The following is a 14,822-nucleotide window of genomic DNA, read 5'->3' on the forward strand; positions in this document are numbered from 1 at the left end:
CCTGCCCCAAACAACCCAGGCACAAGTCAATTCTCCAAGAAGATCTGGTTATTTTTAGCATAAAACAGAATTTAGAAAATGTGGATACTATGATGCTCATTATAGTGGGGTCTCATCGCCCCCAGGGCCTCTCAATGGACAGAACTAGAAAGTACATTTATGTGTCTACATACACATACACATATATATCTACATTTATTACATTTGCATATGTATCTGCACCAAAATCTCCAATCCAAATATGACTCCTGTAGTTTTCTCCAGTTTCTAATTTATACCTCCCTTCTCTCACATTTAGAAACAAGCTTTCTATCATCTTGAATGAGATTTATTTCATCAACGTCCTTGGATATAACTAGTCTCCCATTTCTCTTGTCTACAGGAGAAACAGATGCCCATGAATTCAAGTGCATTCTTCACAAGCTATGATACCAAGAATGAGTGACCCCTTCTTCCACTTAGGCATGTTAGATCACAACTTATGCAAATATTCTCGTTAATCTACTGGGCTCTGATACCCAGGTCTGGGTCAGTGTGCCTCTACCATATGGTATCTGCGCTCAGCTCTACTGGTATTAGAACTGAATTGTTTGGATAAAGAAGAGGAGGATAGTAGATATGAGGTATTAAAATGTTTAATCTAGGTATATAATTATGTCACATTCTAATTCTCTATCACAAGTGAACTTCAATCAAATAAAAGTATTTTTTCACTTTTCTTACAAATAACTTTCCCCAAAATTTTCAACATTTTTCTTGTTCTGTTAATTAAAAAAAAAACTTAAGTTTTATATAAGTAATAAATTTGTATGATTCAAAACTCAAAACAAGGTATAGACAAAGAAGTCTAGGTACCATCCTTATTCAACTACTCTCAGTCTACACATTAATAGGTAAAATAATTTTTATTGGTTTTCTTGTCCTTCCACTGTTTGTTATTATAAATATAGGGATAATATTACTTTTCTTCCTCTTTTACAGAAAAATTCAATTGTGTCCCTTGCTTTGTTTTTCACTAATACACTGGAGAATTTTTCTATCATTAGATATCTTCTTCACTCTCTTTTGATATAGCTGCACAGTATTAGATTGTATAAATATACCACAATTTATTTAACCATTCATCTATTAATAACATTGTTGGTGGAAGTGCAACACTTGGGAGTTACAAACTACAAAAGTAGAAGCTACAGCTGTGGCTCAGTGGAAGAGCACTTGCCTTGCGTATGTGAGGCACTAAGTTTGGTCCTCAGCACCACATAAAAATAAATAAATAAAATAAAGGTATTATGTCCATCTACAACTTAATTTTTTTTTTAATTACAAAAGTGTTTCCCAGGTTGCCATGTCTTTTAGCTTTTAGTAATTCATCACTCTTCTACTTTGTAGATTCTGGATTTTAAGTCATAGCTACAAAGGTATTTTCCATTCCACAGATATTTAGAAATTCACTCATTTTCTTTTGTAATGTAAAAGGGTTCTTTTTTTTACATTTATATTTTGCATTTAAATGTTTGATACACTTAGTCTTATCCCAATGTACACAGTGGAATATGATCCCAAATTCATCATTCTTTCAATGGCTATCCAATTATCCCAACACCATTTATTTTTATTTTATTTATTTACTTACTTATTTTTATGTGGTGCTGAGGATCGAACCCAGGGCCTCACACATGCCAGGCAAGTGCTCCACCACTGAGCCACAACCACAGCCCTCAATACCATTTATTAAATGATGCCTTTAACACATACTAAATTCCTTCATGCATTTAGACTTATTTCTGATTCACTATTTTATCCCATTGGTATCTTTGTCTACACACCAATAATAATTTGGGTGGATGGGTGGGGTAGTGGGGATTGAACTCAGGGACACTCAACCACTGAGCCACATCCCTAGCCCTGTTTTGCATTTTTTTGTTTAGAGACAGGGTCTAACTGAATTGCTTAGTGCCTCACTGTTGCTAAGGTTGGCTTTGAACCCACCATTCTCCTGTCTCAGCCTCCCAAGCCATTGGGCAATAATACACTTTTAATTATTGAACTTTTACAGTATAATTGCAAATTAGTGGTTCATCCCCAATGCCCTTCATTTTCAGCTTTCCAACTATTTGCTGCTATTTTTTTTTCCCAGTTGAATGTTATAGTCTACTATCTAGTTGCAGACACTACCCACGCCCCCCCCCCAATAAAAAGGTTAGCATTTGGGGGAGGAATGATGTTCTTTTACAAAGCAAGTTGAAAAAAATGGACAATTTTATGATGCTGAGTATCACATAAGAATATATTTTCCTTTGCCATTTGTTCAAGTAACTTTTTATGTTTCTACAAAGACTCTTTAAAAGTTTTGGTTAAGTTTATGCATAACTACTTTTCCATTTTAATTTGTTTTCAATGGAGGTCTTCCTTTCTTTGTATCTTCTAATTGTAAGCTATTTATATTGACTTTACTAATACTACATTAACTTTAGTATCAAATCCTGTCCCAAATCTGATGTCATATCCTGTCCCAAATCTGATGTCATAATTAAGACTCAACTATACATTTTGACATATAGTACCTGCCTTACCCAAGAAGGATATGTTCTATCAGCCCCCAGTGGATGCCTGAAATCAGATACTAATAAGTCCTATGCACACATACTTATGATAAAGTTTTATTTATAAATCAGGTTCAGTAAGAGATTAAAATAATAAGCAATAATAAAATAATAATACACAATAATAAAAGTTACATAAATGTGGTCTCCCTTAAAATATCTATTGTACTATACTCCTCAACCCCCTTATTTTTTGTTGACTGTGGACATTATGGTTTGGATATGAGGTATCCCCCAAAAGCTCCTGTGTTAATGCAGAAATGTTCAGAGGAGAAATGATTGGCTTGTGAAAGCTATAATCTAATAAGTCCAACCTAGTTTGAATAGACTGACCAGGTAGTTACTGTAGGCAGATGGGGTGTGACTGGTAAAGTGTCCTGAAAGGGTTTGTCTTCCGTGTGATTCCTCCCCCTTCTCCCTCTATTTCGTGACCTCCGTGAGCAGAGCAACGCTCCTTTACCATGCTCTTCAGTCATGATGTCTTGCCTCACCTTGGGTCCAGAGCAAGGGGGTTGGTCTACCATGGTCTAAACCTCTGAAACCATCAGTCAAAATAAACTCCTCGAAGTTGTTCTTTCAAGGTATTTTAGTCACAGTTATAAAAGGCTGACTAAAAGTAAATCAAGGAATAATGCTTAGGAGTATATAAAATTCTCAACCCTTACAATTTGTATTCACCTTTCCAGGAATTTACTGACGTACAAAACTATATCCTTACACATAATCAGTGATAATTGAACACGTGAATGAGCACATAATTTACTAGGAACTCATGAATTAGCACTGCATTATTGCTGACACAAAACAATGTCTAAAATAAGAACAGTAATGTGATAAAATTCAATTGGATTAATTTGGCTATATATATCACTGTTTAAAGAAATTATCATGATAATTTTTCCAAATATGGGAAGGTACTTTTTAAAAATAAACAGTTCACTTTAAGCAGGTGGTCGAGTGCACCAAGTTCAACCCCCCCAGTTCCACCCTCTCCCAAAAAAATTGGGGTGGGGGTTGTGGCTCAGTGACAGAGTGCTTGCCTAGTGTGTGAGGCAGTGGGTTTGATTCTCAGCTCTGCATGCTAGTTAATTAATTAATTAATAAGATCAATTGACAACTCAAAAAATATTTTAAAAAGCAACAACAACAAAAAAACCCACTACGCTGGGCTGGGGTTGTGGCTCAGTGGTAGAGCAGTTGCCTAGCACTGGGCTCAATATGCAATTTAGAAAACATAGGTGAATAATAGGCCAATTTTTTAATTTCAAGATTTTTTTTCATAATCTAGTAATACACAAACAAAGATAGCCATAGTATATGACTATGAGCAAATTGTAATGAGAATTCTGAATGAGAAGAAATATACCTAAGGGAAAATCAGAAAGGAATTTTTTTGGTAGTTATAGATGGACACAATGCCTTTATTTTTTATTTGTTCATTCTTATATAGTGCTGAGGATCGAACCCTGTGAATCATGCATGCCATACAAGCACTCTAACACTGAGCGACAGCCACAGCCCCTCAGAAAGGAATCCTGAAGGAGGGTAAATTTTATCTAAGAAGATAGCATAAAAAACCAGACTGTTGGTATTTAAGGTGGTTTGATTTCTAGGTACCAATTACATTAAGTTTTAGAGTAGGCTTAGAGGAAATTTTCATTGTTAAATAGTAAGTGGATAATATTAGAACAGACCTAAGAGACAGATACTATTAAGAGAGGAAACTAAGACACACCAAGGATAGACCAACAGATAGAAAGGAGAGTCTAAGATGAGAGGAGACCAAAAACAATGAAGATAGCCTGACACAAAAATAGAGGTATCAAAAGACACCAAGAGAGACAAAGGGCAGAGACAAAAAGAGAGGAGGAGGACATAGTTATGGACTAAATGCTTGTGTATCCCTAAAATTCATGTTAAAATCTTAATCCCCAATTGGATGGTATTAGGGGATAAGGACTCCTAACACATCTTCTCATGGGAAGATGATTAAGTCATGAGAGCGGAGCACTTTGGGGATTAGCCTCCCCATGGAAGAAAACTAAGAAAGGTTCATGGTAGGATCTTCCTTAAGAGCCCAACACTCAATTCAATTTAGCAACTCATAAGCATTCTACAAGTTTCTTTCACAGTACTTAATCACAATTTAGAATTGTTTATACATTTATTTGTTCAATGTCTACCTCCCCAAATAAGGTGAGAGACCAAGAGGGCAGAGCCTATAAAATTCCAGGTCTGAAATCTTGTAGACACTTAGTTATTTACATAAACAAATGCTTTTTTCCTCTCATCAGAATGAAAATGTCATATAATCATATAGATTCATAAAGGTCAAACTAAAATAGTTTCTAACTAGATTGATCACAAATAATACAAGTATTTTCTTATTTTAAAAAATCTCAAATCAGAACTCTGAACTTTAAACATTTTCTATACTAACAAGATACTTTGTACTTACAGAAATTCTACTCATTCTTTCTCAAACTGTTAAAATGCTCAACATTAAATTTCAAACACATCAATAATGATACTCACCGATACTGATGTGTCCTCATTTTTTCTCTTAACACTGGAATCAAATAAGACATTTCTCCCTCGCCTTTCACAGTCTTGATATACAATCAGTCGAATTTGACTTGGATCAAACTCTGGCAAAGGCCAACTGGAAAGAAAAATAAAGATCAGACTCACTTTAATAAATATACCACATACATTTGTATAAATAAAAGTTATACAATAGGGCCAGAAATTATATTATTACTGAGGAACACATATCTTTATATAAAATATCATTATTTACTTTAGGGTCAAGTTATATAACTATAACATTTTAGATCAAAAATAAAGCAAAAACAAAATTATTTTATTTTAAAATAAAAGTTGTAACTAAGTACTTACAAAATACAATCATCCTACATGAATATAAAAGGAGTCAATAAACAGTGCATTTAACATAGATAAAAATATAGGCTGACTTCATGGCATGGACTTAGATGACATAAAAAGATTAAACCCATATTTTAAAATAGTTTTTTTACTTCAATACAGAAATGTGAAAACAAAACATTTTCAGTTTAAGACACGAGTTTTAAAAAAGTGACAAGTGTTACAAAAATTCTTCTATACTGCTAGCATGAATCAAAACTGGCATAATCTCTTCTAAAAACTGTGTGCATGTGCATGCGTGTGTGCGTGTGTTGGTGTTAAATGGACAAAAATCAACTAAAAATAAAGCTGACCTGAGCAATTCCGCTCAGCAAAGTTCAATGTAATAGAAAAATGTTCATAGAAGCACTGTTCTTAACAGCTAAAACTAGAAAGAATCAAAATGTTCTCCAATAGCAGAAATGGTAAATATATTGTGGTACGCTCAGATTATTAAATGTTATACAACAAACATCATCAGACATAGATAAAAACAGAAATAGATCATAAGCAAAATAAATTAGACAATGACATATACACAAATAGCTACTGTACTTTCCCACTTACATTTACATAAAAGTTAAAAAAGGCAAGTTTTATCCTGGGATGCATACCTAGTTTTAAAATTAAAAAAAAAAAAAAAAAGGTGTGGGCTGGGGGAGTACCAGGTGGAGTGGGGACAATGAATATGTTTTTTGTTTGTTTATTTTTGGTACCAGGAATTGAATCCAGGGGCACTGAAAAACTGAGCCACATCCCAGCCCTTTTTTTATTTTGAGTCAGGGTCTTGATAAGTTGCTCAGAGCCTTGCTAAATTGCTGAGGCTGGCTTTGAAATTACAATCCTCCTGCATCAGCCTCCCGAGTCACTGGGATTACAGGCATGCACCACTGTGCTAGGCTTCATATGTGCTATGTTTTGACTAGACAATACTTACACAGATGTTCACCTGATATTCTCTATTAGGAAAAATCATATCAAGTTCATTTTATGCACTTTTATTAATGCATAATGTATCACAATTTAAAAGATTAATAGGGTGGGTGAGGTAGGAAAGAGAGAAGAGAAAAACAATGAGTGGAATGGAGGAGAAACTAGCTGGTTAATTGAATGCACTGCTTACAGGAGAACTGGTAAGAAATGGAAGAACCAATGTAAAATGAAATTGAAGCTATTTGTATTTGGGTACATCAGGCTAAATGGTCAACTCCTCAGGCACAATTCTTGACTGGGTTCCTTCATTTCCTTAACTCTATTAATTCGTGTGAAACTAACTATAACTGGCAATATAAAACATCTTCATCTCAAATTATTGACAGAAAATACAATTTTAGTTTTCTACTGTCTAATCCTTAGCAAATGCTTGTGTTACAAACTGATGAAGCCTTACTCTAGAAATGCAAGCTAAACCAGAGACTCATCCATAGACCACAGTGATTAGCATCACAGTCAACTGTTTTTACAAAACTGCATTTTCATGTTATGTCGAGGAAATTATTGAGACAAGGTAAGGATTTTGACAGGCAAATGGGACAAAAGAAAAAGAGGGCCATGAAGATGGAGCAAAAGACTCCAAGAATACAGCTGAAATAATGGACAGCAGAATCTAAGCTACTTAGGAAAGGCAGTGATAGTATGAGGCGAGCAGATTTGAAGACAATGAAGATAGAATGTTCAAAGTGCTAAAAGGAAAAAAAAAAAGCAGAGAGTGTATGGGGGGTAGGATAAGGAATAGGAGATTACAATCATAGTGTAGAATATTAAAGATATTAGAGATAGTAGTACCACTAAACAAACTATAATTAAAGAGAGAGCATATTCATTAAAAAACAAAAGTGAAGAATAAATAAACTATAAGTTGGGAACATTTCAGTAATTTTAAAGAAGAGAAGCAAAGAAGCCAAGAAAGATCAGTAAAGACAGACTACCAGAGAGAAAAAGACTCATGGGAAAGTAATATTTCAAAACCAAAGCCAAAGAAGATAAAGGAAGAACAATGCCCAGCACCAAATGTTGCAGAAAGGCCAAAATTCATAAAGACTGAAAGTATCCTTAAAATTTAGCAATTTGGTGGTGTGGATACTTGTTTTAATCAGCTTTTTTGCTGCTGTGACTAAAAGAATATGACAGAGGGAAGCAGCTTACATGATGATCAGGAAGCAAAGAGAGAGAGCTCTCTACTTGCCAAATACACATATATACCCCAACACTACCCCCACCTCCTCCAGCCATACCCTACTTGCCTTCAATTACCAGTCAATTTATCCTATCAGGTGATTAATTCACTAATTGGGCTAGGTTCTCACAACCCGATCATTTCTCCTCTAGACCTTGCACTGTCTCATATATAAGCTTCTGAGGGACACCTCACACCCAAGCCATAACAGTACTGTAGTTAGAAAAGTGTCAGTGGAGAAAGAGGTGAATGAGTAGTCATATAACAATGCATTTAAAAAAAAAACTGAGAAGAGAGCAAGTAGAGGTTTCCCCATGAAAGGTGGAGACAACAGCAATAGTGTGATGATGTAACTACCATCTAAACTACTACGTTTTGAAAGTAAAATAGACAGGAGGACACTATGATTATTGACAACCAAGCTCTATGGTCACCCCAGACAGGTAGAAGAGATGAAGCTATATGAGGCTTTTATTTTGTATAACAGAGATGTATGTGTATGAAATATATAGGGGGAAAAGTATATATTTAAGCTATGTATTTCTAAGCCGAAGGTAAGGAAACAGAAAGAGTCAAAGTTAACAAGATGGAATTGTTAAATTAAGATTCTGGAGAAGTTGGGATAGCTTGGACAAGGATACCCTAATAACACTGCCAAATATACTTAATGAGGCAAGAAAAAGATGGCCTACAAATGAAAATTACTGCAGATGGGTTTGCAGGTTGGAGACACAAAGAGAAACAAAACTGAACATTTAAATTTGATCACTTTTTTTTTTTTTGTCTAACAGGTAGGAGTCATTCATAAATATAAGCATATGTGAAGTAGGTGGCCTAAACTGGGGAATAAGGTTTGAAACAAAACCTAGCAAAGTCATTAAAGTGCTAACCTGACAAAATCAGAAGTATAGTCAAGCTATATACTGAGGGCCCAGGTGAATTGAAAACCTTAAATCTGTAATAAGACTAATTTTATGCACTACCACAGAAGATCTCAAATGTGGAAGAGACAAAGACAGACCATAGATTTAATAGGAGGTTTTCTGAGAAGATACAAGGGAAAATAGGAAACAAGGCTGTTAAGAGTGGCTTACCGAAAGAAGGTCTGGATTTACTAAGAGAATGTGGCCAGAATGCACCCGATTAAAGAAAAGGAGGGGAAAAACTAACAAACATGTGGTCTCAGTTAAGTTAAATAAGAAATTTGAATGAGGATAAAACGTTATGGCCAGAATGGAAAGATCTCAGAATGAGCAGTCTCAGTTAGCTAATAATTAGGCTCATGGTATAACCATCAGGAAAAGACCAAGGTCCATGGAATCAGGAACTGAGAGGTCAGAATGTTAGATGTGTGGGCTGCCCAAGATGATGACACACAGTGATCTGCAAAGACAAACTATCAGCTAAGTGTCAAAGTTCCTGAACAATACTAGGGAGCTGCTACAGGTTTCCAAATGACAAAACAGAACAAGGTGTGGTACAATGTCATGAAAGTTGTAAAGTAGTAGTTTTCGTTAGACAAGAAACAGTATCCAGGCAATAATGGTGGGCCAAATTATTAAGCCTAGTGTTGGGTAGTTTGTGGACAAATAAACATCCTTTACTTAAGGAAAAAAGGAAATATGGCCTGTGAAGGCAAAAAAGGTGATGAATTTGTGAAGAAAATGGGGACACATGGAAAGCATTATTATTGGTACAGAGAAAAGGCAGTATAGGCATTGGGGAGGATGGAAGAAAACATGAAGAAGCGTCCGCAGTTGGAGGTAATTAGACTTTGGGACATGCCTGAATATCAACACAGGAATGAAATAAAAGAGATTTAAAATAACCAAGCCTATATTTAAATGGAAATCTGTCTGAAGCTGTTTTGATCTAGAAGAGACATCCATATAGAATTTTAATTCAAAATAGCAGCAGCAGCAATAAGAAATGCTGATCAAGACTCGCTGGGGAGCTGGGGATACAGCTCAGTTTGTACAGTGCTGGCCTCACATGCACAAAGCACTGGGTTCAATCCCCAGCACCACAAAGAAAGAAAGAAAGAAAAAAAAAAAAAAACACCGCATTGGGTGGGGCTAGGGTTGTGGCTCAGTGGTAGAGTGCTTACGTAGCATGTGTGAGGCACTGGGTTTGATTCTCAGCACCACATACATATAAATGAATGAAATAAAGGTCCATCAACGTCTAAAAATAAATAAATGAATAAGAATATAAAGAAACTATGGGGCTGGGGATGTGGCTCAAGCGGTAGCGCGCTCGCCTGGCATGCGTGCGGCCCAGGTTCGATCCTCAGTACCACATACCAACAAAGATGTTGTGTCCGCCGAGAACTAAAAAATAAATATTAAAAATTCTCTCTCTCTCTCTCTCTCTCTCTCTCTCACTCTCTCTTTAAAAAAAAAAAAAAGAATATAAAGAAACTCATTGGGGAAGACATCTGTACTTTGACAGAGTATATGCTTGAAATAGAGAGGGATTACTACTAAAGCCCCAATTGTCTTTATCTAATAATGGAAAGAAGTTGTGAATTAGGATATTTATAATCATATAAGAATGATAAAAAGTGGCCTAACAAATTATTGTATTTGCGCTGTACTAGGAGAACATGATATTAAAAACAATATCCCAAAGAGGATCCTTCAAAAGGAAAATAATTTTAAATGGTAAAAGTCACCTGAAATTTATTCATTTCATCGAGTGAAAGAAAAGTGAAAAGGACCTACTTGAAGTTATATTCTGGATAGTGCTAGCTGATCTCTCTTCTCTTCCCCTCTATCACTACTCTACCTTTATGGGCAATACTCAGCACTCAAATTAGATTCCGAAGTCTTCTGACATCTAATCCATCATGTTTTCTACTTCATCATGTTGCCTATTATCAAATTATAACTGAAGATATATCCAAGCCAAATCATTATCAGTGGTAAACATACCATCACCATTTACAAAAACTATCTGCTACAGCCAAACTTTCCTTAGTTTTAAGTAACATTAAGTGTTCAATGTAACATTAATTTAAACATTGGTAAGTGTATTCAGTGATGAACCACAAACTATTTTAAGTTTCTACACAGATGTTATTTATACTTCATGTCAGTTTATCTGCTATGCATGTTTTTTTATATGACACATTCAAAGAATGTGAACAGAAAATAAACATGCTGGAATAGACAGACACCCCCTTTTACATATTGACACTACACCTCAGGAGACCATGTGAATACATGTAACACATGTCACTGACCATCAATATGGGGATAAATCATGTATTCTTTTGGGGGAGTGGGGGGTAGAGAGTAATGAGGGATTGAACTCAGTGGGCATTCAACCACTGAATCACATCCTCAGCCCAATTTCATATTTTTTTAGATACAGGGTCTCACTGAGCTGCTTACTGCCTCACTTTTGCTGAGGCTGGCTTTGAACTCATGGTCCTCCTGCCTCAGCCTCCCGAGTGGTGGGGTTACAGGTTTGCACCATTGGACCTGGTTAAATCATGCATTCTTAATGGGGGTGAGATGGCTCACAGAGGGGCAAGTTCTTGGAGGAGGGTGGGAAGAAAGACTTAGATATTAAATGGATTGTAGCCTTCCAAAGGGCCACAGTACATAAGCAAATACATAGTGTAATTGTGGTATCAAAATGTCATAAGTAGGGGAGATGGTGGTTAAGAAAAATGAGGAATGGGCTGGGGCTATAGCTCATTGGTAGAGCGCTTGCCTTGCAGGTGTGAAGCCCTGAGTTCGATCCTTAGCACCACATAAAAATAAATAGCAAATAAAGATATTGTGTCAAAAAAAAAAAAGATATTGTGTCCATCTACAACTAAAAAAATTTTTTTAATGGGAGTAATAAAGGCTCCTTATGGAACAACAGTGGGAAAAATGGTTGAGAAACACTGAGGTAAATACTAATTTTTAGATCAATAAATTAACAATGTCACCCTCAAAGAAAACTTGTAAATCTTTTTTTTTTTTTTCCTATTTGACCAACTCTTCAGCCTCATGGATCATCTTAAAATTCAACTTGATGCCACTGTAAAAAAATATCAACTGGGCTGTGGTTGTAGCTCAGTGGTAGAACACTCGTCTAGCATGTATGAGGCACTGGGTTCGATTCTCAGCACCATATATAATTAAATAAACATCAATAATATGTGTGTGTGTGTGTGTGTGTGTGTGTGTGTGTGTGTGTGTATTGGTGCTGGGGATCGAACTCATGGCCTTGTGCATGCAAGGCAAGCACACTACCAACTGAGCCATATCCCCAGCCCAAAATTTTTTAAAAAATATACTGAGGCAGGGGTTGTGGCTCAGTGGTAGAGCAATCGCCTAGCACATTCAAGGCCCTGGGTTTGATCCTCAGCACCAATAAAAATAAATAAATAAAATAAAGGTATTGTGTCCAACTACAAATAAAAAGAATACATTTAAAAAAATACGCCAATTGATCTCTTTTCCTCTACCCTACTTTAATCATCCATACATTTTCATTTTTATGTAGCATGAAAGAGTGCTACTATACAGTAAACTAATCAAATCTAAAGATTTTAGTTAATTCATTCAGTAATCATCTGTAGAGCACTAATTATGTGTCAGCACTGTTCTTTCCTGAGCTTTATTTATCACTGTTATGTCTCAGTGAAATGGAAAATGCAAAATGATGCAGATTCGCTCTAAGAAACCATTAACATCCTATGCTCCTGCATGAAATGAGGGAAGATAGGAGCTAAGTTTCAAAGCTATGCATGTAGTTAGGAACCTTCCCTCTCCATGCATAAATGAAATACTGAAAAGCATTCTCAGTTTGGTACAGGAGAGAGAGGGAAAAAGGAGAGAAGGAAGAAAAGGGGAAAAGAAGGATGCTAAATTAGGCTATAAGAGCTAAGTAAAAAATGTTTCCATTATAACACCATCATGCAAAGAATTGGCCAACATCAGAACCCAAAAGCACCACAATCAACTCAAAAAATATTTTCTATTCATGGTTAAAGACTTCTGAGTTCTTAAAATCCTGTAGGCAGACTCTGCTTTGAAGAAAACTGCTACTAACTAGTCAATTTTAAAATGTGTCTCCTAGCCCAGCATAGTGGTGCAAGTCTGTAATTCCAGTGGCTAGGGAAGCTGAGGCGGGAGGATCAAAAGTTCAAAGCCAGGCTCTGCAATTTAGCAAGGCCCCAAGCAACTCAGTGAGACCCTGTCTCTAAATAAAATACAAAAGGACTGGGGATGTGGCTGAGTGGTTAAGTGTCCCTGGGTTCATCCCTGGTACCAAAAAAAAAAAAAAAAAAAAAAAAAAAAAAAAAAAACCCAAAAAAAAGTGTCTCCACAAAGCAAATTATATATGTCTATAAAACTAAATTCTACCACAGAATTTTTTATTTCTGTGCAATCTTTATCTTCCCTATTTTCCTTTCTACATAATCCCATTTCATACCTTTTTTGCCAACCAAGTGTCTCCTTATTATTTCTGATTTTATTTCAGAAATCACTTCTTTCTCCATCCTGTTGAGGATGCCAAATTATTTACCTAAAATTTTTGACTCCAACTAGTAAGTTTCAGAAATCAAATATTTTTCTAAGTCTTCAGATTAATGTTTTCTTTTCTCTATTCTACGGTATTTTTTCTGAGGTCTTTTATCCTCCAGTTCCACAGCTATACTCCTGACAAGGAAAGAATTTTTCAGTCTGAGATGTTTAAATTGTCCTTGGACCCATGCTACTGGTTCAGTTGGATGCTTGCTGAATCCTCTTCTAAGTTATTTAGCCAGGAAGCAATTCCTAGCCCAAATGTCATAGTTTAGAAAGTTTCTATCATTGCAACTCTACTACATTGAAATTAAAATGCTTTTACTGTTGGACTTTATGTCATACTGAACAAGTGAATTATATGAATAACCAATTCCCTGAAAACACAACATCAAAACAAATGCCTATAGTATTCCCCCCCCCAGGTGGTTTTCTTAAAAATGTCGTCTCTCAAAGAGTAAAGGAAGAAAGGTGATGATTAATAGATGAAAGGATAGTTGAATCCTGTAGCTTCCTTCAAACAGTACTGCAGGGGCCTAGGTTCATGATTGGCACAGTATTTGCATTATTGCCAGGAAACACATAATGAAAAAATGCTTAATTTTTTTTCTTAAGCAAGTACTATCATCAGTGACAACATATCACTATTGTACCAATTTTGTTTTCTGTAAAATTCAAAATCATTTTGTAAACAGAAATCCCTCCCAGATTGAAAACTGGTTAATCACAAATTAATCTACATACAATAGAGAGAAGATGGGAGATAGAAGGAATGTTAAGGATCCTCAATTAATACCAGATAAATTGAGGTCCATGTCAGTAACATTTTAAAATAACTATAAAAATAATTGCATTATGACCAGCAGTTTAATACAATGCTATTTAACACCTGAGCATTAAAGTTTTTATTTCAAGTATTTTAAAGTAAATAAATTGCCAAATTTATAACTAGATAGTGATTTTTATGTTGATACATAAAAATAAATCCTGAGTTAAGCTGTACACTGGTGGTATCCTATTTCTCTTAAGCAGTTCCACTTTCCAAAATCCCTAAAAAACTCCAGTTATGCACAAGTGCCAACCCAGGTTAATAATAGCAATGAACCATACTCATCTGAAACCACAAGACTGTCAGGTGACACAACAAGAAGTCTGAATTTAACTCAAATAAAAGCCTCTCCATGCTGCAATGCACAAAGGCTTAATCCTAGCTACAGTACCATGGGGGACTGGGAATCCTTAAGAAATCTGTCACCCATGACAAAATATATTTTTACAAAAGACTTTTATCTATCCAGTCCTATGGTTTCACAAATAACATCCTGCTTTTTTGTTTCACTGAAGAGTCTGGGATTTTTGCAGAAGCAATTTATAAATGCATTTCAATTCTTTCATCTCTTCTACTCTAAGTGTCTGAGTAACAAAAAAATCAATCTAAGTATTCTGTAAACTAAGTGCTGTCCTGGCAGTTGGTACAAACCAGAAAGGCCAAAGTAACTTTTTTAAGGGTGCTTTAATTTAATAAGGACTCTCTGAACAGAATGCTTAGGCAACCACGGCTAGAACTCAGCTCTTCAATAATCCACATCT

At 35.6% G+C, this 14,822-nt stretch overlaps 1 protein-coding gene across 1 annotated transcript in view; it reads right to left on the reverse strand.

The window, feature by feature from the left end:
* The window catches only part of FNIP1 (folliculin interacting protein 1), a 100,232-nt gene that overhangs the window by 47,681 nt on the left and 37,729 nt on the right, over positions 1-14,822 (reverse strand). Inside the window, exon 2 of the mRNA XM_081298089.1 lies at positions 5,139-5,265. Within this exon, the coding sequence (XP_081154215.1) occupies positions 5,139-5,265 (127 nt within the window). The remainder of the gene's footprint in view (positions 1-5,138; positions 5,266-14,822) is intronic.

This window comes from Spermophilus citellus, assembly GCF_964194105.1.
Source record: "Spermophilus citellus genome assembly, chromosome: 1".
Lineage (NCBI taxonomy): Eukaryota > Metazoa > Chordata > Mammalia > Rodentia > Sciuridae > Spermophilus > Spermophilus citellus.